At 35.9% G+C, this 25,075-nt stretch overlaps 1 protein-coding gene across 1 annotated transcript; it reads left to right on the forward strand.

Annotated features, from left to right (window-relative positions):
- Window positions 1-3,899: 3,899 nt before the first annotated feature.
- On the forward strand, window positions 3,900-10,933 carry LOC109206394 (E3 ubiquitin ligase BIG BROTHER-related). The gene is made up of 7 exons (XM_019369219.1): window positions 3,900-4,442; window positions 6,674-7,013; window positions 7,111-7,160; window positions 8,915-8,956; window positions 9,056-9,177; window positions 9,253-9,361; window positions 10,588-10,933. Exons 1-7 carry the CDS (start codon window positions 4,146-4,148, stop codon window positions 10,633-10,635), a joined length of 1,008 nt encoding a protein of 335 aa, XP_019224764.1. The 5' UTR covers window positions 3,900-4,145; the 3' UTR covers window positions 10,636-10,933.
- The last annotated feature ends 14,142 nt before the right edge of the window (window positions 10,934-25,075 follow it).

The raw sequence follows: 25,075 nt of genomic DNA on the forward strand, positions 1-25,075 counted from the left end.
AACTCCCTTTACTACTTGAGCAGGATGATGACACCAAATGAGCTGAATTATTCGCCAATTGAAAAGTTATGTTTGGCGCTAGTCTTCTCAATCCAAAAGTTGAAGCACTAGTTTCAAGATCATGTCGTTCGTTTGGTTTCTAGAGCAAATTCCATCAAGTTCGTGATGTCAAAACCTATCCTTAGTTCGTGATGTCAAAACCTGTCAAGCTCATATAAATTTTACTTAAAGTAAATCCATAAAATAATTTGGACTATATTTTAAATTCAAGATATATTGGTCCAAATAAATACTATGGGCTAATATAATTAAATTAATTATATAAGTCCAATATATATGGATTAAATAAATAAGTCTTAATCCATTGGGCGAGTCCATTTAATTGGGCTAAAGTAATGAGCCCACGTCATTAAGCCCAAGATGACATCTTCCTAGAGGCCCAGTTTGCTGCAACGTGTCAAATGACGTGCCGCGCCAAGTCAAACGGAAGAGCCAATAGGATCATGCCACGTGTCAAAATGACAAGGCATGCCAAGTCACACTAAAAGGCTAATAAAATCGCGCCACGTTTGCAAGTGACATGTTCTGGCCAATCAAATGCGGCCATGTCACACTTCAATTTGATTGGTCGGAAAGAGTTTGTTCTTATCATGACTCCTCCCTTCCACAACTATAAATAGGGGTCTTCATAACCCAGAAAAGGGACCAGAAGTTATAACAAGAAGCAAGAGAGAGCTCGTGGATCAAACGCCGCAAATTTCTCTACAAGTTTCAAGCTTCAAGCAATCAAGTTCAAGTTCAAGAAATCAAGTTCAAGCTCAAGAACGAAGAACAAATCAAGGTCAAGTTCAAGCAATCAAGCTCAAGCTCAAGAACAAGATCATCATTCGTGGAAACAAACATAGATTCAAGATCAAGCTCAAAGGCCCTTGAATTTATTTACAATTGGAAAGAAGAATCAGAGGATTCATAGAGAATGTACACTCATATTATTTGAAATAAAATACTACGATTGTTGCGATATTTTTCGGTCTTGATTTTATTTTTTCGACGCAATTTTATTGTCTACAATGTCAAATAAAGTCATAGAAAATAACTTTAAATAATAAAGCTTTGATCTTTAATCAAATCCACAAAAGTAAAAAAAAAAAAAAAAAGTTAACACGGGTCACGCGGTCAGAACCCAAGTCAAGGGGTAGATCCCACTATCCATAAGCCCGAAATCCAAATATGTTATTAGATTCCAAACCAAGTCCAAATCGACTTTCAAATCCCCAAAATTCATTCCTTTAAGTTATAGGCTAAAATCACAATGTTCTTCTTTAAAATCCATGTTCTAAGTGTAGAAATCCATGAAATATTGAGATACATAATTAAATCCAAGTAGAAAATACTTACCCTCAAAGTTGTGATGAAAATTTCCTCAAAAATCGCCTTTACCCGAGCTCTAAACCACAAATAATGAAAAATAAGCCAAACCCTCGAGATATCTTCTTCTACCAGCAAATTCCGCATCTGCGACAAAACCCTCGCAGATGGTAGAACCACTTAACCAGTCGACCTTCGCTTCTGCATTACACAGTGCGCTTCTGCAGAATCGTACTTGTGATCCATCCTCGCAGGTGCACAATCGCTTCTACGCATCTGCTTTCGCACATGCGGACTACCAAGCCAAGGCCAAACTCCGCTTCTAGGACTTCCCCTTCCCCTTCTGCGACCTCGCACCTGCGCCAAAAGTCCCACATGTGCGACAAACCAGAATCAGTTCTGCCAACATGTGACAAAATAATCCAAAATTAGTCCAAAACACACCCGAGCCATCCCGGGACCCTGTTATATTATACCAACAAGTCTGAATGCCTAACCTAAACTTATCCACATGCTCAAAATACCAATAATAACACCAAAATCAAGAATCAATGATCAAAATACATGTAGAACCTCTCTTAAGTTCAACAATTTCCAAGCTTTCAACCAAGCGTCCGATTCAAGCCTAACCAATCCGGATTACATTCAAACTCTGCACACAAGTCCTAAATGATAAAACGAACCTATTTCAAGTTTCAAAAAAATAAACTGATTCTGATATCATCAAAGTCAACTCCCATTCAAACTTAGGAACTCTCCAAACCTTCAAATTGCTAACTTTCAGCAAAATAGAGCCCAAACATCCTAGGAACCTCCAAATCTAAATACGGACATACGCCCAAATCCAAAATTACTACATGAATATATTGGAATCATCAAATCACCAATCCGAGGTCGTATACACAAAAATCAAATATTGGTCAACTCTTTCAACTTAAGCTTCCAAATGAGACTAGGCTAGCGGTTGGACATAGATTTGGTTGAAACTTGAACATTATTTTTTGAATTTATGTTGAAAAATAATTTTTGGAAGTTGAAATTGAATTTGGGTATATGTTTTATTTGAAAAAAAAGTTGAAGCTTTATGAGTGGAAGAAATATTTTCACCCAAAAACTGCCGTAAACTAGTTTTTGGGAACTTAATTTTTTTTTTTCAAAATGTTTTCAAAAATTGATCATAGTCCATAAACAAATAATATTTTTAATTTTTTTTTTGAAAAAATGATGCCAAAATTTATGGCCAAAACGGGGGCTCAGTATCCCCAATCAGTCTCAAATTTTTCCGAGACCAAACCAACCAACATCGTTAGTCACGAAACAATCAAACAAACAAACACCAAGTTTTCCTTCACGTTAAAACTTTTCGATCTAGAGAACGTATAATAATGTGTTGTCGTTGTATATGGGCTTATACACGAGCAATTTTATTATGAGTGAGACACAAGTATTACTAGTTGTGTATCTCTAAAATATATTTTTGTGTATATCCACAAGAAATTATGTGTTATACACAGAGATATACAAAGGAGAAAAACAAAATTTTGATATACAAAAACAAAATATTTGATATACACAAAGAATGAAAATAAACTTGTGATACACATTTTGGTATATACATGTTTTGATGTATTATACGCTGCTATAGATAAAAGTACAATTATTTTCCTTGTGATATATATATTTATACAGAGAAAACAATAAATTTAAGGAACTATGTTTATAATTTGGATATGCAAAGAAGAAAAACTAAATTTTATCACACATTAGATATACACAGAGAAGGAAAATAAAGTTGCGATAAAAAATTTGATATCATATTATTATTGTGATATACATTTATTGGCTACCTGGTATCAAATATTTACAACTAAAATTTTTTCTGCTGATTATATGAGTATATTTTCACATCATGTCAAAATCCCAATCAAATTATCCTGCTAAGATTATGTAAATATTCTTATATATACTATTGTTTAGTTGCTTTTTTTTTTTGGTCCACCAAATCGGCCTACTAAGGTAGTCCAGCCCAGTCAGAGAACACGTGTGCGCCCCTTAATAGGCTTGGCATGAGCCTAGCTGGGCCCACTTGACATGTTTAAGCATACGGGTGTCGTGTTAACTAGAGATAGACGGGGTTAGCTAAGGTTATTATTTTGGAGTGTTACATATTTTTCTAGCCAGTATACATAAATCATACCTTAATTATACATAGTTATATACTTATTATGTATAAATTATATGTATAGTATATATCAACCAGTTATATTTAGTTTAAGAAATTAGATAGACAACTATTTGGTTAATTGTTCTATTATTATTTTGGTAAAGAAAAGGGAAAATCATGAAAGTTTTATATTTTGAGATACCGTCTTAAAATGGGTTCCCCCTTTAACATTGAAGACACCTAATTCAAATGAGCGAGCGACAACCAACAAATTTGATTTTCCAGATCAACACAAGAACGATGTGTTAGTACGGTCAGCTTCAAAGGTGGTACTTTAGTTTGGAAAAGGGGAGACTGGCCTGGCACGTCAAATTCCCAATTCAAAAGAAATACTAATGCTTTCCTATTTCTTCCGTATTTATTCTCTAATCATTCATCCCTCCGTCACCAAATCCACACACCATCCGCTTTCTTCTACGCTTAAGATTTCTTCTTCCATATAACTTCACCAAAAATCCGAATATCCCCCTTCCAATTCCCCTCTTTACCCTTCTCCCAAACCCTATAAAATACCTATTCACGCTTTCTCTCTGCACCTTTCCGTCGCCCATAAATGGAGAATTCAAAAAGTAATAACAACAACAACGAAGCAGCATCAGCAGCAGCTAAAAGCACAACCGCCATCGCGGCGGCGGCGGCCGATGCCAACAACCAACAACGAGTAAACCCCGATGGCGGCAATTGGCCAGATGGGGATAGTAGTTTGCAAGTTGTGGAAATCAATGCTAATGGGGAATCGGGTGTTTCTGCTGCTGTGGATAGTAATGGCGGAGCTTCTCGAAGAACTCCCTTCACCAACCTTAGTCAGGAGGATGCTGATCTTGCTCTCGCCCGCACTTTACAAGAGCAGGTTTTTGCCCTATCCACATTACTTGGCGTGAATACTGATTAGGTTTCAGCTTTGAACTGAAGGAGTTTTTTCTTTTTTTATTTTCTTCCTTATTCCCATAGACTAAGTTCGTGTTTCTAAACAATGGGTTTAATTTCAACTCCAACATGTTTTGCTTTGTATTTTTAAATTAGGATTGGGGTTATTTTACATCTTAAAGATGAGCATGTTGTGTATATCAGGATCTTAGATGATGTGATTTGCTATATACCACCTATAACTATATTACATCATGTGTTTCGTACCTTCCTATATTTAGAAATAATTAAATTTTAAATTTCTCATTTTAAGTATAATGAGATGATTTATAGCCACATAAATGTGTATGCCTTATTTTAGATCATAAGTTTCAAAAGACTTTCTTTTTTAAACTCCGTGCCAAGTCAAATAATGCCACATAAATCAGGATGGAGGGAGTATAAGATTCTGAATAGAAGTTTGGTGCACATGGGAAAAGAGTACTTTCTATAGTGTCTGAGAAGTATCTGAAGTCGTTATGCTTTTATTTGAATCAAGTTTGGTGCCAAGTCATTATGCTTTTATTTGAATCAAAGCTTATAACTTTTATTTGAGGTAAAGATAATCTAAATACTAAAAGCCCTGTGTAGAATGATGGTAGCTCACGCTTGATTGAAGTAAGTTATATAACATACTTAAGAGTCAAATTTCTAAAGCATTAACAGAAAATAAGTTGTTGACCGGTAGCTATCATCATCCCAGATATCAGGCCTGTGCAAATTTTGGTCAGTTTGGTGTCAAAACTATTGGCTTCTATATTCGTTAACCTGAGGTAAACTTGCAGCTAATTTTGAATGGAAAAATAAATGTCGAATATTTCAACTAGCATTCTTAATTTCTAATCCTTAACTGAAGCATCACTGTTGCGATGCCTAGAAGATTAGAGATTGAACAAGAGGCTTTGGCGAGATGATTGTGTGTAGGGGTTTGGTGGTGGTGGTGGGGGGGGGGGGGATTGCCTGTGTAGAGCATCCTTGGTTTTAAAAAACTGGTGCAGTTTGCCATTGTGATTGCTGAGATAAGATGCCGCTTCCAGACAATCATGGTTATTTAGAGGAACAAGATGGCAGACAGATTATAGGCTCGTGGGGTTGAGACAAGCTCATGAAAGTATTTTGGCTGGGATAATAAGTTGAAGACCTTCCGGAGAGCAAAGAGTCATAAAAAGAGAAACTGAGAGTTAACAGGAGGGGTATGGAAAAGCCAAAAAGAAAGAGGATCGAGAAAAATAAAGAAATGCGAAAAAGGAAAGCGAAAATGAGAAAAGAGTTAAAGGGAGGGGAATATGGGGAGAGGAAAATGAGGAAAGAGTAAAAGAGAGGGGAATACGGGAAAAGGAAAAAGAAGCTATATAGGAGAGAGGTTAAATTTACTACTATATGACAAAGATCACATTACATGCAACAGACTTAATATAACATCATAACTCCAGTTTTTTGGTTGGTTGAATCGCTCTTTTGGGAACCACAACCGAATCGAATAACTGAGTAATGTTGATACACACCCCAGTCAAATAGGCCCAAGCAGTGTTATCAAAGGCGCGCTTAATCCCGGAAGTGAGGCTCAAAACTTGTTGAGCGCTTCGTCTCGCATAGCGGGTGATTTAGTGTTGTCATCAAGGCTCCAAAGCATACTTTTCCTTGCCAATGAGCGTAATCCTGAAGAGGCGACACTAAGCAGTTGATATTTCACTTTATCGTAAATTTTCTTCAATTTCTTTGTCTGTATATTTGGTATTCATGCTTATAGATATCAGTCTTGGACTATACATATATATTTGTAGTTTTTCTCCATTTGTGCATTTCTTCGTTAAAGCTGCGCTTTGCGCTTAAAGCTCCAACAAACTTTAGAGGCTTTTTGCGCTTTTCGCCTTTGATAATATTGGGCCCAAGTTATTTTTTGACCAAATTCAGAATGCTGAAGCTTTTTACCTGCAGCAGTACTCTTCATGCCGAACTATATTACTAAGATGTTTCCCTGACTTGTTGCTTTCTGGTTGTGATCTTGAAATATAAAAATGTAAAGGTTCATTTAACCTCCTTTGGAACTTGATAGGTATCAAAATGAAACTGGATTTTCTCTTGAGTTAGGGAATGAAATCTTCTGTGACTTGTTTGTCCTTTTCAGTCTTTGCTTATAATTATGAGGTGACGCCCTTGTGTTTAATCTTATAGGAAAGGGCTTATATGATGCTTAGCATGAACAGTGACGGGATTGATTTCGGGAGTTGGGATGGTGGGAGCTATGACCATGATGAGGAGGATGATGAAGATTTTGATGATCCAAGCGAAGAAGAAGAAGAAGATGATGATAGTAATGTAGATGAGGATGAAGAAGATGGAGAAGATGCATTCGATGTGCATGCTCATGATGAAGCTGGCGAGGATGAGAACCAAGGGATTGAGTTAGACCCATCAGCTTTTTCTAGTGATGAGGCCTATGCCAGAGCATTACAAGATGCCGAAGAGAGGGAAATGGCAGCAAGATTATTGGCCCTTGCCGGGATAAATGAAAGTTAGTCTTTTTGTTGAAACTTATTCTTAAAGTTGTTGGTAGCCCTTTCATTCCGTTCTGTCATCTTGTAAAATATTGACAAATCTATGACTTTTAGTGTATGTTGGACAAGCTCAAGATGGAGAGGATCGTGGTATTAATTCCCAGGTAACAATCTGTTACAGAATTCTAATGGCTCTAATTAGCATTTCTGGCCAGCTTAACAGTATTGCTGCTAAATATTAAATTTATAGTATCTTTATATGCGTCAATTCATCAGAATTTTCATATTCTTGCATGGATGTTGCATCTCGAAACTCTTTGAGCTTCCTTTTTCATAAATTCAGGAAAGGTCAACGTTGATAAATTTTGAGATTGGTAGTATGTTGAATTCAAATAATCTTCATCTTGGATAATTGCATCCACCTGTCCCGTTGAAGGGACAACCCCATGCAGAATATGTGTATGACAGTTTTTGGTATTAGTGTAACAACAACAACAAACCCAGTGTATTCCCACAAGTGGGGTCTAAGGAGGATAGTGTGTATGCAGACCTTACCCCTACCTTGTGGAGATAGAGAGGCCGTTTCCGATAGACCCACGACCCAAGGACGGATGAATCTGGTATTAGAGTGATACTTAAAAATAAAATGAGTTGGGAAGTTCAAAGATTTGGTACACACACAGAGAGAGTCACACACACTTATATTTGTTTTCTTTTGTGATGCACACACATATATTTATGGAATTATGTTTTATCATACCATTAAGTGTACTGCAGTAGTTCTATTCTATTAGTCTAGATATTGCCAGTACAACCAGTCATCACTAGCATTGTCACCACTGCAATAGCCCAATAAAGTTCTACTCCTTCCTTCTATGGATCGTATAACAACACTATTGCATATACTAAAAATTTTGTTACTTAAAGCATGCCAATAGGGCATTAGTCATTACTGATGAGAGAGGATTTCCTGTCAGAGAAGCATAAGGTAAGCCTGTTCCCAAGTAAGAAAACAAAATTTCGATTTTCGATTTAGAATTTTTGAATCTTCGTTTGAAAATATTTTTCACAAGCCGTAATACGACCACTAAATGTTTTCAAGATGCCACTAATAACCGGTGATTTGCAAGTGCTTTTCCTTTAAATGATTCAATTTAGATAGTTGTTTGTGGCTCCGGTAGAGACTAGATTAACAGGTTATTACTTCTACAGAATCCTCCATTGCCAATAAAGTCATGGGCAACTAGGTCAAGTCTTACTGTAACAACTTCAAGTGCATTTGGAAAAATTCTTTTTAGAAAGGGTATAGATCTAAATTTTCGTGCGGTCTACAGACGAAAGGTGTTAGAAAATAGAGATAATGGTTAGATGATTTGATGAGATAATGGAATGCAAAATACTGCTATTGTAGGTCGGAGATTCATAGACATCTTATATAACCAATGAGAACTTAAAACTAAACCTAACATGCTAACACTCTAATACGCTAATGCTTGACATTCTAACACGACCCCTCGAACTTAAGATTGAGAAAATCCAATGTGGTATATCTTATGCAAAATCTTATCTCATGTTTACTTTAGTTGTCCCCGACGAGTATCAATGATTGCTATTTTGATGCATTTTTGTTATCGAATTGACGGATCTTTCAGCAATTGCCAACAGAAGCAAAATTAAATCCCATAGGGCTGAAGATTTCTTCTATCATGTTTTGCTTTCTCCTCCTCCTCCTCCGCTTTCTTCAGATATAGACAGGATAAACATGTATATTTCTTCATGTTTACTTAAGGTTATCTCAGTCTGTTCATCTACGTCGTCATCATTTTCTAGGCATAGAATTTCTGCATAATGGAGCGTATTTGTGATTTCGTATTAAGTTTGTGTAGTTAACCATACATGTCTATTTTGTTGCTTTTAGGATGCATGGGAGGATGTCGATCCTGATGAGCTTTCTTATGAGGTACTTCAGTTTGTTGGATTTGTTGTTTTCTCTTTTAGACATCTTTCATATATTTTACTTCACATGCTTGGTATTGTTCATTTGTCTGTACTCATGCAGGAACTTATAGCACTGGGTGAAGTTGTTGGAACTGAGAGCAGGGGTCTTTCTGCTGATACAATTGCCTCTTTGCCTTCAGTGAACTATAAGGCACAAACTGCATCAGACGGGACCACTGATTCGTAAGCTAACTTATCCTATGCTGTACTGTTTTCTATATGTGGAAGTGCTCACAACTTGACACTTTTGCGCTCCAGGTGTGTTATATGTAGATTGGAATATGAAGATGGTGACCAATTGACTGTGCTATCCTGCAAACATTCTTATCATTCTGAATGTCTGAACAACTGGTTACAAATAAACAAGGTATTGCAGCCCCCTCTCTACCTCTTTCTTCTCCACCCACAATCCTTGAACTATGAATGAGACTCATATATTGCAAATGGGTATTGCAATCTTAGCAGTCCTGTGTGCTTGCTATATGATATCTTTGCTAAGCCATTTACTATCTTTGCTTTGCAGTGTTTGAGTCAAAATGTCATGTCTTCCTATTTTTTCTGTTTTGTTGTTTGTAGGTCAAGTCTCCTCTACCTTCTGGACCTTCTTTTAGAAACTACACCAGTTTTGTCTGTTATGTGGCTCAAGCCAAGTCTTAAATTTTGTGCTTTAGCTCCATCATGGTCTGCTGGTATATGTCAAGTTACTTGAACTCGTTTGCTGAATGTTAACTGTGCTTCTTTTACAAATGCAGTTCACAGTGAGCTAGAGTGTCCTCTCATTTTATAGAATTTAGGTAACCTTTCTACGTTGGATGGTGATAGCTGGTTGCTCTATGCCTCTTCTCTTTCCCTTTTTTTAAGACTCTTGCAGTGACTTAGATCCTGGGCTCGAGTTACTTCACTCTCTAGCTATGTGCCAAACCAAATAGGAATTAGACTTCTTATCCCATTTTGTGTGACACATTGGAATGGATATGATGATTAAGATGTTGGATTCCCTTGCACATTGCATCGTTTTCTGTGTATTAGTTGAAAAAAAATGTTAATAACTGGTAGTAGATTCGCTGCATTAAATAGAGATAAATCATGGTTTTGACTTTTGATTTCAGCTTCAGCTTAAATGAATTTAAATTGTTGAATTTTATGTTTGTCATATTGCCATATGTTTTGCTCTCAAGCTCACTATGAGTTTATCTAGTCAAGTAATAGAACCTGCTTTTATTTGATAACCACTTGCAGAAAAGGGGGGAAAAGGTGTAATATAGAAGTAGTAGTTGTTTCCTGCCTCTGCCTCTCTCTCACGTGGTTCCTTCATCCTCTGTCGTCTATTAGTTAAAGTATGTGTTTAATGATCGCAATAGCAGGATAATATAAGCTGTCCGCAAACAACTTACTCACTGGGTAAAAGTAGTGTGATCAGCCCATGCATCCTTTTGTTCTAACCTATATTTACAGATTGTTCACGTATTCCCTGTCCTACTTGTTGAATAATAATATATTGTTACTTTTTAGTACTCATTTTTTAGATTTCTATACAAGATTGTTATTTCCAGGGCTGCAGTTGATTGTTGTACATGATTTTTGTGCATGCAGGTCTGTCCAATGTGTAGCACTGAGGTCTCCACCTCCGGAAACAGCTAGCGTTATTGTGCTACTGAATTGAAGTTAGTAACTTAGTTCAATACAGTCATTGATAGTAACACAGAGACTAATATCTGCTTGTTTGACCATGTCTTTGATCACTCTTGGCTGGCTTCTTTGTTCTCTGTTTCTCATATATCATGAATGTACCAAGTTCTAATAATTCCCTTTCTTCTTTTTCCTTTTTTCCTTTTAATTTTTTTCCCCACACCCATCTCATCTGGCAGTTGATGGTATTTGAATTTTACACCACTACCCTCTTCATTCTCTCTATTGAAAAGTATGCTTTTAAGTTTTATTTTGGAGGTTTGGTGCGGTTAATATGAGCGGACCTAACATCAAAAGCTTGACAAATTCGAGTCTTCGCGAAAGCCTTTAAGTTTTGATATTTCATATGTTTTTATATATTCTTCTGTGCTATTTTAGTCTCTTTTCGCCTTATTCATTAAGACTAGCTTAATGTAGTGCGTTGCACGTGTGTATTGCGTTCAATCAGCAAAAAACTATATACAAAAAGAACAAATATATATTGTACGTGTATACCATTGAGTACACAACTTAAAAAGATTCTATAAGTATTAAATAATATTTTGAGCTATGGAATAAGTAATAAATAAAAAGTGTAAGTTTTTGACAATATTAAAGTTAATTGATTTTGCTAGCTTAATAAAAGAATAACTCCAGCCTAACATACCTCAAATGTCTTATTGTGACTTTAAGTTTTGCCATTAATTTACGAAGTTATTTGATTATCTTCTTTCTTGTGCGATTGAGTAGCAAAATATATTATAAAAAAAATAATTAATAATAAGGTTGTAATAACAGTTTAGTCATTTTTTATATTATGTTAGAATCAGCATTGAAAAAATTATTTATATTTTGTTAGAATTAACAAGAATATTGAAAAAACTTTACAATATCCTAGTTATATAGATAGATGATCAAACTAAGAATATTTTACCGTGTTCCGGCTATGGTAAGTTGTATGTTTATGTTTTTCATTTTTTCCATCTTTTTCTCCATCATTTTTTACAAAATTGGCGTTTTTACTATGGCTAGTTAAGATTTATTGGTAGTCCAAAGATGGACTACATTTTTAAGTCTCTAATGATTTATAATAAACTGTAATGAGTTGTATATAAACAGGTTTTCATTATTTTTCATGTTTTTCTTCCACATTATTCAAAACATTATCTTTTAAAATTATTCAAAGTACTATAAGTTTTTATGGTCAGAATATATTAGAATTTATCGGTAATGAAAATATAGACCACACTTCTAATCTTTAATGATAGAAGTATATTTCTCAAGAAAATAATTATATAATTTGACATATATATGATAATTTAAATATATATATATATATATGTTCCTAATTTGTAGATATACGTCAATAAAAGAAATTATCATAAATGAATATTTTGATTTATATTAGGTAAAAAATTTAGTTAATTTTAATATTCTATGTATTAGGACTTCCTATGTAGCAGTTCCAATTAAGTAAAGTTTTAGTTGATTTAAAACTCCTAAATTTAAATGACGATTTTGTTAAGTATGAACTCGATTGTCTTATTGTAGTTGGATCTCCAAGTTTTTGGAATGCTCCAAATTCGACTTGAGCATCTAAGTCTGGGTCAATACCAGCAAAAACATCTCTGAACAAAGTTTCTAGCACCATGCCAAATGTGTCCGAAGAAGAAGAGCAAAGCAAACGAAGCATGCCCAAAAGCAAACCTGTTATACCCCACGTTTTCATACGTGAGAGTACGTCGTAAGCCATTGATGTAAGCTCGAAAATGAGATTATATTTGGAAGCAAATAAAGTAAGTTAATAATGTTACCTTGGAGGTTACAAATATTTAAGATCATGAATAACGAGTACCAAGAGGGTTGGAAAGCTTAGAAGCTAAACCAATTGAAGAAAATAAGTTTCGTCGAAAGTCGACAAGTTTGGAATGTTATAACATGTACTTTGGGGTGAGACTAGAGTTCTTAACATGATAAGGAGGTTATGCTATGAGTTAATTTTGTCGTATGATAGTCATTTGCTACGTTTTGAAGGCAAGCAAGTTGTGGAACAAGAGTTGGCAAAGGTCATCACAAGTTACATTCATAATTTTGCTGAAAATTAGGTCAAATGTAGATGAGCTTTTCTCTAAATATACTTGCAATTATGGGGTGATCTACCTACCAAATTGAAGATCTACGAGTCTAGTTTCTAACTCATTAAACTGTTTGTCGATACGATATCGGAGTAGAGAGATATTCGCGTTTTCGCGAGACCGCGCAAGCAGCCCCAATGGGACCCACTTAGGCGGTGGTCGACCTACTTCAATTTATAAACGATTGGGACGCCTATTTTAACTCATTTTCAACTCAACTTCGTCTCCAAACTTCTCCTAACCCTTCTAAACAGATACCACAAGAGTTTGAAGTGATTCCAAAGTGATTACACCATATTTCAACATCAAAACTTAGTTCTAGAGAAGAACAACACCTCTTTGAGGTTGTGTTGTCATTGAGGATTGTTGTGGGCTGTATTTTGCTGAAATTCCAAGTTGTTGCTACTGGCTAAGGTGAGTATAACAGCATACTAATTGTGCTTAAGCTTGCTTGTATGTTGGTTAAGTTGTTAGGATGATAAACTACAAGATAGTACTTGGATTAGCTTAAGTCACTTCTATGGTGTTGTATTGCTATTGAGGGTTGTTGTGAGCTGAATATAACTTGGATTTCGACTTGAAGTTACTGTAGGAGGTGTGTGTATTGTGTTCTTGCATGTGCTTAAGGTTATCTTGATGTTGATTAAGTTAAATGGATGGAGTAGACATGAACTAGTGAATAAAGTTACTAATTGAAGATAGTTGGAGTTAAGGATTGTTTCCTTTGTTATAAATATATGGTATAAGGATGGAATCATTGATGAACGACTTCATTATCATGTTAATGATACTGTTAAATTAATGTAAGAAGTCTATAAGGGGTGATATGGGTTATACGGATTCCAATCGGAGCTTGCCGCTCGTCGTGAAGTAGTTGTGACTTGTTGTTGTTATATGGTGTCTTGTTATTGATATTTATAGGTTGCTGGACTTCCCTGGCTGTTGTTGTTGGTATATGGTATTGGAGGAGGCCCTTGTTACAAGGGAGATGCTGCCCGAATTTACGTAGACGAGCTACTAGCTTAAGTTACATACTTAGCCTTTGCTCAACACTGATTTTGAATCTCCTTATGCTATGATAGATCGAGTTGACCTGTTTGAAGAGTTGCTTGGAAGGTATTAAGGACTCAACATGTTTAAGGTATGTTAAGGCACTTCCTTCTTTATTTTGGCATGATCTAAAGTGAAATGAATACGCTATTTCATAACGGATCTACTCCTAGCAACTAAGGTTGTCCATGTTGTTCTTTCCTTATAAAATTATTCTAAGCAAGTGTGTATGATCCTTGAATCCTACTGCGGTTCATATTGAGGGTATGGATGTCCATAATGTTAATTGAAGGTGCAATGACCTTAAGTCACTCCAAAAGGTTTAGAACGTGATTCCATGAGTCTAGCATGCATTATATATAGTATCTATTTTACTCTACCGAGCCGCGCTATAGTCGGCCGGGTACGGCACCTATTGTGCAACCTCTGATCAGTTGGGTTTACCGAGCTCCACGTGGCCGGGTACGATTCTACCGAGCCTTATGATGGCCGGGTATGTTTTTACCGAGTTCTCTTTGAGGCCGGGTACGGTATGATGATGATGATGCCCACAGAGGCGTATGTTTTTAAAAGTTTATGTATATATATGTATTATGCATTTCATGTCAGTAGCCCCCAGAGGCACTCAGATGTTACATGTTGTATCTCATCTATCTCTCTTTACATTACTTTTCTTGTTTATGTTTTCCTGCCTTATATACTCGGTACTTTATTCGTACTGACATCCCTTTTGCCTGGGGACGCTGCGTTTCATGCCCGCAGGTCCCGATAGACATGTTGATATTCCTCCTAGTAGGCTATCAGCTCAGCGGAAGGTATTGTTGCACTCCACTTGCTCCGGAGTTGCCTATTTGGTCAGTATGATTTGGACATGTATTGATTGGTATGGCGGGGCCCTGTCCCGACCTTTATGATGTGTATGTACTCTTAGAGGCTTGTAGACAGATGTCATGTATATGAAAGATTGTATGGCCTTGTCGGCTTATGTTCATTGTACAAGTGTTCATTTTGGGTCTTATATGACCGTTTCTCACATGTATAAGTTTGCATTGCATCTTGGGTCGTCCTATATCAAGTATTCCCTTATGTTTTATTCTGGTTATATCATGACGGCCCTTCCGGCCCATTCACCCATGATGGTATGATAAGAAAGATACGTTAAGTTGGATAAGGCAGCGGGTACCCGTTGCGGCCCTCCGATTTGGGTCGTGAAAGTGGTATCAGAGAAGTTTTTTCCTAGGGAGTCTACAAGCCGTGTCTAGTAGAGTCTTGTTTATGGGTGTGTTGTGCACCACACTTATAAGTAGGAGGCTACAGGGTATTTAGGACTGTCACTCTTTCTTCTTATTCTAGATCGTGTGGTAGAGCTCAGTTGTAAGAATTCAAACTCCTAAATTCGAATTCAAACTCCTAAATTCGACTTTAGTTGTAATACAACGGTACCTACATCCACAAAGATAGTTTCTAAGAGATTGAATGTGGCTTTGGAAGAGCTGAGTTAGAGGAACTCGATTTTGCATCATGCTTATGATGAGTAAATGTAAGGTCTTCAGCAGATCATGTGTGTACTAAGATGTGACCTTCTTGATAAGGAGCCCCAAGGCATGAATATCTATCCACCCATATGTTAAAGAGAGATGAGAGAATCTGGAGGTGGATACAAGTTTCAATAAGTAAAAGAAGCAACTTGAAAAAGAGTACGAGGTACCCAGCTAATGAAGATTATCAGTATTTGCAATTCAAGCAGAGAAATATAAGCATTTTGAGTTACCTTCAACAGTAACAGAGGTATGTACAATTGGCCACACCCATCTCAGTTATGCCCTATGGGAGTTGACAGATATAGTTTAAGAGAAGAAGGGGATAGCAAGATCCAATTGGGGTTAGAGTAACCAATAATGGTAGATGGATTATTATCATTAGCTAACATTTCTGAAGGATATTGCAAATGTGGTAATAGTTCTCCTTGTGAGACACCCCGATGGTGCAACCTAGAATAGTACATGTAGATATGAATACTAGAATGTCTGGAAAAATTTAGAAGATTGGCACTGGAATCCTAGAAGGGATAAATATTTACCTTTGTATGGCTCTCGTTCCTAGTAAAGAGAGAATGCTAGGTGACCTGAAGAGCCAATGAGATGAAGCAAGGGGAGCTAAAAGTGAAAGAATGTTTTGTTGAAGTTATCATAATAAAGTGATAACAGAAATATTAGCCGGAGAATAAGAAGAGAGTAATTGAAGTATTATGAGTAAGATGTGATAAATGATGATAACGGTAAATCAAAATATGACAGAGACAGAGTGTATAGTCAAGCGAAGGAAAAGACAAAAGGTGACAGGCCTTGAGACAATAAAAGAGTATAGGCCAAAGGCTATATCCTCATTCGAGGATTGAGTTGGTGACTCGAACGTGTTTACCAGAAGGAAAAATTAGACCCCCGTAGTAATAGAATTTAGTATGGGATAGTAAATAAGATTAAAAAAAAATCGAATATGAATTAGGAATCGCAAGAATTGGTAATAGTCGGCATTGTGAAATTTTAGAGATTGTGTTCCAACAATAATAGAATAGACAACATGCGAATAACCTTTAAAGGTCATTTAGGAAGATGCTTCCCTAAAGCAAGCACTCTGAGCAGAGTTAATCTTAAGGGACTAAGTGTGCCAATTACACTAGGTGTCACCTTCGTGCGTAAGAAATTCAGTTATCCCTGGTACAGAAGGGTTACCATAAGGCGAGCAAGGGTCATTGATGATGTGAAAAGATGCCAAAGATGAAGAGGTAAAACATCTATAGGTAGGTCTTCGTAGCACTAAGTCTTAGTACTCTCCTAAAGGGGGTAAGATGGTGTAATATGGTATTAAGTCGGAGTTATTGGTTCAGGTAACTATGGAATAATAAAGGAAGAATGTGGTAGAAAGGCGAAAGGAATGAGATTGCATTTATTCAGACCCTACAGATATGTTACGACTCCAGAACATTATGCAAGCACGCCGCCGGGGAGAGGCAATAAGGGTTTCCACACCAGATGTTATTGATAAATAAGTGTGAATGAACACTTGATACATAAGGAGCCAGTACGAATGGTAAGTTAAGACAAAGTAAATAACCCAAGAGAGATTACGCGGAATATTGATATGAGAATGGACCAACGAGTAGTTAGTAGTTGATTTAGGAAAAGCCTAGTTATGGCTAGACAAGAGGATACAGACAAATCATGCAGATTGTGCAAGGTAAACGTAGTGAACCCCACATAATGAATTCGGTCTCGCAGATATAATGACATCATGATACTTGAGAAATATTTGGATAGGATTTGGGGTAGTTAAAAGTACCGTAAGTGTTACGGAGATAAAAGAAAGTGCCACCAGGGAGATAGCCAAAATTTCAGTTCAGAGGCAACGCTACGAGCACAAGAGCGCGGAGGTAGGTAACTAAGGATAATTATAGGCGAGTTAGAACATACAAAATTCCTTCAGGTATACTACGTAATCAGCTTGCAGCTTTATTGGAGTCAGAGGATCTCCCTTAAGTACTACAACGAAAGACTAGCTGAGGAAAAAAAAGAAGAAGGATTCAACCTAAGCATAGTAACTTGAAGAAGAAATGATTTTGTAACAATAGTCTCACTACAACATTATATACACCCCATAAGAAAGTGGTACCTATCGTGGCTAATGAACGCGAAGTAAAAATCAAAAGCTGATATTTGAGATCGTATGAGTTACAGGATATTCCGGTTGCGGGCACTAAGATAAGCCAAGCATTCATGCAGTAAGTGGTAGAACGACCAGAAAAAGTAATTGCCTATGTTTAAAAGCAACTGAGAAGGCATGAAATGAAATCTATGGTGCTAGCAAGTTAAAGGAAGGTTGTGAATAGTATAAATAGATATATGTAGGTCGCAAGCTAAAGTATCGTAGACTGACAATGTTTTAGGTAGATAGGAGTAAGGATAAGAAAAGACAAGTGAGAAGGTGACAAGAATAGGTGAGTCCTCGGGATTAAACCCATCACAACAAGAGAGCTGATGGCTTCCGTAACTTATTTAAAGCTCGGTACAGCCTGAATGAACTCAGAGGAGTCTACGACTAGGTGCATTTAGAAGAGATGGAATGCTGCCCTGGTAGTAGAATAAGGGTGTAATTGTGATAAATGATAAGAGAATAACGTTTAGGCCTTTGATTGAGTAATGATTTAAAGAGAATGGATTTCATGAATTGCACAGGATTAGAATGCCCCCATAAGATGAATCATGTTGGGATGCTATGAAATACGGTTATTGAAGTATAGTATCGTCCCTAAGTGATCAAGCAAATCACTTAAGATGTTCCCCGATGAGACGTGAGCCCCAATGACAATGTATTAGGTAAGAGGTTTCAAGTTATGAGTGGTAGATTGAGATCAACATTAAGATGGATCAACGATGGATGGATAAAAGTTAAAAAGTATGAGAGGAGATTAGGTTGTCATTCTTAAGATGAACAATAATGAGGAAGTATTAAAGGACTTAGATTTATACATGTAGGATAAGCAGAGAGAGAATAACCTGGAGTTGGGTAACAGACCTCGATAATAATAAAACAAAAGTAAGAGTTATGGTATAGTTTGACCTGCCTAGATGCAGCAAAGCCATACGGATGGATATTTGAGGCTATGAAATAAGATATATCAATAGTCGTAAGTTCAACAAAGTACCAAGCGAAGAACTTCAGTACACCTATAGATGCCTAGAGGGACAGCTTGTCATAGTTCAGTATATGTTCATAAAGTGAGGCTTAGAGATTGGCTAAATGATGGAGCAAAAAGGGGAGAAGATTCGCTAGGCACTCATACAAGGACACAGTCGTACATACTGCATGACATAAGGTAGCAACAGTTACGAGATTGGAAGAATTCCGACCACATGTCATGGCGTGAGAAAGATGCCTAAAGGGGGGAATGCCCCGGCGTTGTTTATTCACAAAATAGTTGCCTAGATGGCAAGATGAGAATTAAAGTATTCGTAAGAGCTATAGTTTATGAAACTAATAAGCGCATCAGTCAACATTCGAGGACGAATGTTCCAAAGGGGGGAATGATGTTATACCCTACGTTTTCATACGTGAGAGTACGTCGTAAGCCATTGATGTAAGCTAGAAAATGAGATTATATTTGGAAGCAAATAAAGTAAGTTAATAATGTTACCTTGGAGGTTACAAATATTTAAGATCATGAATAACGAGTACCAAGAGGGTTGGAAAACTTAGAAGCTAAACCAATTGAAGAAAATAAGTTTCGTCGAAAGTCGACAAGTTTGGAATGTTATAACATGTACTTTGGGGTGAGACTAGAGTTCTTAACATGATAAGGAGTTTATGCTATGAGTTAACTTAGTCGTATGATAGTCATTTTCTACGTTTTGAAGGCAAGCAAGTTGTGGAACAAGAGTTGGCAAAGGTCATCACAAGTTACATTCATAATTTTGCTGATAATTAGGTCAAATGTAGATGAGCTTTTATCTAAATATACTTGGAATTATGGGGTGATCTACCTACCAAATTGAAGATCTACGAGTCTAGTTTCTAACGAATTAAACCGTTTGTCGATACGATATCGGAGTAGAGAGATATTCGCATTTTTGCGAGACCGCGCAAGTAGCTCCCAATGGGACCCACTTAGGCGGTGGTCGACCTACTTCAATTTATAAACGATTGGGACGCCTATTTTTAACTCATTTTCAACTCAACTTCGTCTCCAAACTTCTCCTAACCCTTCTAAAAAGATACCACAAGGGTTTGAAGTGATTCCAAAGTGATTACACCATATTTCAACATCAAAACTTAGTTCTCGAGAAGAACAACACCTCTTTGAGGTTGTGTTGTCATTGAGGATTGTTGTGGGTTGTGTTTTGCTGAAATTCCAAGTTGTTGCTACTGGCTAAGGTGAGTATAACAACATACTAATTGTGCTTAAGCTTTCTTGTATGTTGGTTAAGTTGTTAGGATGATAAACTACAAGATAGCACTTGGATTAGCTTAAGTCACTTCTATGGTGTTGTATTGCTATTGAGGGTTGTTGTGAGCTGAATATAACTTGGATTTCGACTTGAAGTTACTTTAGGAGGTGTGTGTATTGTGTTCTTGCATGTGCTTAAGGTTTTCTTGATGTTGATTAAGTTAAATGGATGGAGTAGACATGAACTAGTGAATAAAGTTACTAATTAAAGATAGTTGGAGTTGAGGATTGTTTCCTTTGTTATAAATATATGGCATAAGGATGGAATCATTGATGAATGACTTCATTATCATGTTAAATATACTGTTAAATTAATGTAAGAAGTCTATAAGGGGTGATATGGGTTATACGGATTCCAATCGGAGCTTGCCGCTCGTCGTGAAGTAGTTGTGACTTGTTGTTGTTATATGGTGTCTTGTTATTGATATTTATAGGTTGCTGGACTTCCCTGGCTGTTGTTGTTGGTATATGGTATTGGAGGAGGCCCTTGTTACAAGGGAGATACTGCCCGAATTTTACGTAGACGAGCTACTAGCTTAAGTTACATACTTAGCCTTTGCTCGACACTGATTTTGAATCTCCTTATGCTATGATAGATCGAGTTGACTTGTTTGAAGAGTTGCTTGGAAGGTATTAAGGACTCAACATGTTTAAGGTATGTTAAGGCACTTCCTTCTTTATTTTGGCATGATCTAAAGTGAAATGAATACGCTATTTCATAATGGATCTACTCCTAGCAACTAAGGTTGTCCATGTTGTTCTTTCCTTATAAAATTATTCTAAGCAAGTGTGTATGATCCTTGAATCCTACTGAGGTTCATATTGAGGGTATGGATGTCCATAATATTAATCGAAGGTGCAATGACATTAAGTCACTCCAAAAGGTTTAGAACATGATTCCATGAGTCTAGCATGCATTATATATAGTATCTATTTTACTCAACCGAGCCGCGCTATAGTCGGCCGGGTACGGCACCTATTGTGCAACCACTGATCAGTTGGGTTTACCGAGCTCCACGTGGCCGGGTACGATTCTACCGAGCCTTGTGATGGCCGGGTATGTTTTTACCGAGTCCTCTTTGAGGCCGGGTACGGTATGATGATGATAATGCCCACAGAGGCGTATGTTTTTAAAAGTTTATGTATATATATGTATTATGTATTTCATGTCAGTAGCCCCAGAGGTACTCAGATGTTACAGGTTGTATCTCATCTATCTCTCTTTACATTACTGTTCTTGTTTATGTTTTCCTGCTTTACATACTCGGTACTTTATTCGTACTGACGTCCCTTTTGCCTGGGGACGCTGCGTTTCATGCCCGCAGGTCCCGATAGACAGGTTGATATTCCTCCTAGTAGGCTATCAGCTCAGCGGAAGGTATTGTTGCACTCCACTTGCTCCGGAGTTGTCTATTTGGTCAGTATGATTTGGACATGTATTGATTGGTATGGCGGGGCCCTGTCCCGACCTTTATGATGTGTATGTACTCTTAGAGGCTTGTAGACAGATGTCATGTATATGAAAGATTGTATGGCCTTGTCGGCCTATGTTCATTGTACAAGTGTTCATTTTGGGTCTTATATGACCGTATGTCACATGTATAAGTTTGCATTACATCTTGGGTCGTCCTATGTCAAGTATTCCCTTATGTTTTATTCTGGTTATATCATGACGGCCCTTCCGGCCCATTCACCCATTATGGTATGATAAGAAAGATACGTTACGTTGGTACTCGGTTGGATAAGACAGTGGGTGCCCGTTGCGGCCCTCCGATTTGGGTCGTGAAAAAACCAACGGGAGGACGAAGTCGCAGGAGATTCGGTAGAGGAGATAGAGCTGGTAAAGATGACCAGCAGAAGCCTCAACAGAGGTATAATTCTGCACGAGATAATAAGGGACGTTAAGGAGGACGTGGTAGAGGTGAGTTAACCAGGTTGTCTCTTGCCTGCCCATGGATTCAGCAGCAGTTCGAAAGGTTGCCCTATTCGGGAATCTCCGGATCTATGCTTATTTTCTACTCCCCGAAGCATTTCGTCAATTTAAAGAGTAAAAAGTGCAAACGACATTTCACTAAGATCCTTTGTTATTTTAATGTAGTATAGAATAGATTAATCAATTTAGTAGTATACTTGAATAATCTTCTTTTTTTTTTTTTTAGCGTTTTAGTTTGAAGTCCTACAAATGATATAGAGTTTAGCCGTGGTAAAAAGCTAGTATTGTTTTTCCTTTTACACGAGCCTTTATTGTATTAAAATGATGACTTCCTATTGCAAATAAAATTGTAATCAATCTAATAAGGAAAGATTAACAAATAAAATTCTAGTTGATTTAAAGTTCTAACTTTAGGAAAATTAGAATAAATAGTAATTGAATGTTTATTTCTAAATATAAGGAAGACAACTTAAATTATAATTTTATCTAGTGTAAAGCTGATTTTTTAAGGGTAAAAAAGGCGAACGACATTTCTATAAGGAGCTTCATGCTTTTAATATAGTATAGATAGATATATATAGATTATAGATTTTATAACTCAAACATAACTTTTTAAAAAATATATAAGTCTCTTACAAAAAAAGTACTCTTTGAGATGAAAAACACGCGGAAAAAATATAAGTTCCTAAAAAGATACAAATTATTTTCAAATTTTTCTTCTACTCAAACAATATACTATTCTCTTATCAAAATTACTCTTTGAGATGGAAACATATGCAAAAAATATAAGTTCCTAACAAGATAAAAATTATTTTCAAACTTTTTTCCTACTCAAACAATATATTATTCTCTTATCAATTTGTATAATATTAAAAAATTTACATTTAATAATTAGAATAAATATTTAATTAGCTACAAAATCTCTTACTTTTAATAGTAACAATATATAGAAACGTCTAATTAGAACTATAAGTTTCCTAATAAGTAGAATTGATGTGAATATATTTCCATGTAAGTTGCCGTGACTAGATATTAGGAAAAGAAACGTAATGATTCTATTTCTCCCAATAATATCTACTTTAAAGTTCTTAATATTAGGACTTCTAACCTAATTCAAATAAGGAAATAGTTAACATATAAAATTTTAGTTAATTTTAAAGTCCTAAATATTAGGAAAATAATTAAATTACGATTTTGTCTCATGTAAAATTTATTTTTAAAGAGTAAAAAAGGCGAACGACATTTCACTAAGGTCCTTCGTGCTTTTAATATAGTATAGATATAAATATTTGTCGTCAAACAATGCATTCGTTACATTCATTTCGTTGTGGTTTTGTAGAAAGGACCCCGGGGTGTCAAATGGGCGGGGTGGGTTAATTTTGGTGGGTTAAGATAGGTGAGTCAATAAATGGGTGGGTTATTGACCCATCTAAAAGTTACTTGGGTTAAGATGAGTTGGATCTAGGGGTGTAAATAGTCAGTTCGGCCGGTTATTTTGTAAAATTCGTACCACACCAATTTTTCGGTTATACTATTATGTATAACCAAAATTGGACTTTTCGAAACCGTCCCAATCATATCGGTTTCTCTTCAGTATCGGTACGGTTCGGTTAATTTTCGATATTTTTTTTAAAAATGTCATGTAAAAGTCACTAGTAGGAGTAGAATACAATAAGATACGTACTTTTATAAGACAGCAAAACTTTCTTGACATTTTTACATTTGAAAGAGTGATGAATTAAGAAAATATGAAAGATGGCTAGAGTATAGATCAATCAACTATTCTACAAAGGCGTAAAAGAATTAAACTAAGCAAATTAATAAAAAAAAAAATCACACGAGTGGAAAGATATTAACCAAGCTGGGATTGAGACTCAAGCGTAAAGTCTTTAGAAGAATTGAGTATTCAAAAAGATAAATCAAATCATACCAAAGGAAACATATTCAATACATTGTAGTTTGCTACTCATAATCGCTACAATACCTTATGTCTTAATTTGCTAGTGAATATATATGTGGGAAATAATTTAGTTTCAATAGGAGTAGCATATTAGAATTTTGAGTTTAATTACTTGTTGGCTTGTAACTGTTTTCACAATTCCAAGACCAAGGAATATTTAATGCTTTATTATTTTTAAAATTAATATATAAATATATTTTTCACATGTAAATTTATTCGGCATGGTTCGGTATTTTTTCAGTTTATTTTCATAAAATAAAAAATTTGCCCTAATTATCGATACGATTATAGATTTATATAAAAACTTGCGGTTTTATTAAAAGAAACCTAAAGTTCGATTTGGTACGGTACTGTTCGGTCGGTTTAGTCGGTTTTTAAATATTCATTAACACCCCTAATTGGATCGATGACTGCCTAAGATTTATTTGGCTAAAATGGGTTATATTAAAATATGCTAGAACTTGGGTCAAAATTTGGATGACAGGTTCAAATGAAGGAATAACGTGAGCAAAGCATTGGTAACAATATGAACATCAAATAAAAGCAGGCAATATGACATCTATGTATGTTGAGAATCTCGATTTTATTCCCCTTAATTTCTTCTTAAAAAGGTAAAACCTAAAATTATTAATTATTTAAAAACTATATATGAAATAATTGATATAGTAAAAGTAATCTATTAGCCATAAACTCAAAAAAAAAGGTGGTACTAAGATCCTGTTTAAGAAACTTAGGATATTTATATATTAGAAAAATACTCTAGTTGTCAAGTGCCGAGAAGAATAATTAAGTGCTTTCACCTAAAAATATGTTAATTAAAGAGAATAATCATTTGAAGGATGCATATGATGTAACTCTTCGTTGATGTGCATACAGAAATAGGATTATATCCTATATCATGCGTGGAAGTAGAATAGATAGATATAGACATAGATATATAGATATAAATGATCAAAGAACTGTGTATTAATATAGGGACATATGTGAGATTTATTGAATTTATTGTTTAAGATGACTATAATTTGTATTAGAAAAGAACTAATTTCGTTGGAATTTTTTGTTAAAGTGTACAGGTTAGCTTTGCAAGTCGTAGCAACGATAAACAACATTTTAGTGCTAAGGAAATCTAGCTTTCCTAAAAGAAGGGAAGAAATAAAATCTTTCGTGGACCCATATGGAATAATAGGTACTACTAGTATCTCTGTCGCTCTGAATCTCTAGCCGAATTGAAATAGGAATTGGACTGGAAAACTTGCGTCCCAAGAAATCCGCCGATAAATATCCCACAACCCCAAAAACTTGCGCCCCAAGAAATCCGCCGATAAATACTCCCA

The sequence above is a fragment of the Nicotiana attenuata genome, unplaced genomic scaffold, assembly GCF_001879085.1.
Source record: "Nicotiana attenuata strain UT unplaced genomic scaffold, NIATTr2, whole genome shotgun sequence".
Lineage (NCBI taxonomy): Eukaryota > Viridiplantae > Streptophyta > Magnoliopsida > Solanales > Solanaceae > Nicotiana > Nicotiana attenuata.

Coding starts and splice junctions, on each gene's coding strand:
- LOC109206394 (XM_019369219.1), top strand. CDS start 4,146: ATGGAGAATTCAAAAAGTAATAACAACAACAACGAAGCAGCATCAGCA. Junction 4,443..6,673: donor CCCGCACTTTACAAGAGCAG/GTTTTTGCCCTA, acceptor TTAATCTTATAG/GAAAGGGCTTATATGATGCT. Junction 9,362..10,587: donor ACTGGTTACAAATAAACAAG/GTATTGCAGCCC, acceptor TTGTGCATGCAG/GTCTGTCCAATGTGTAGCAC.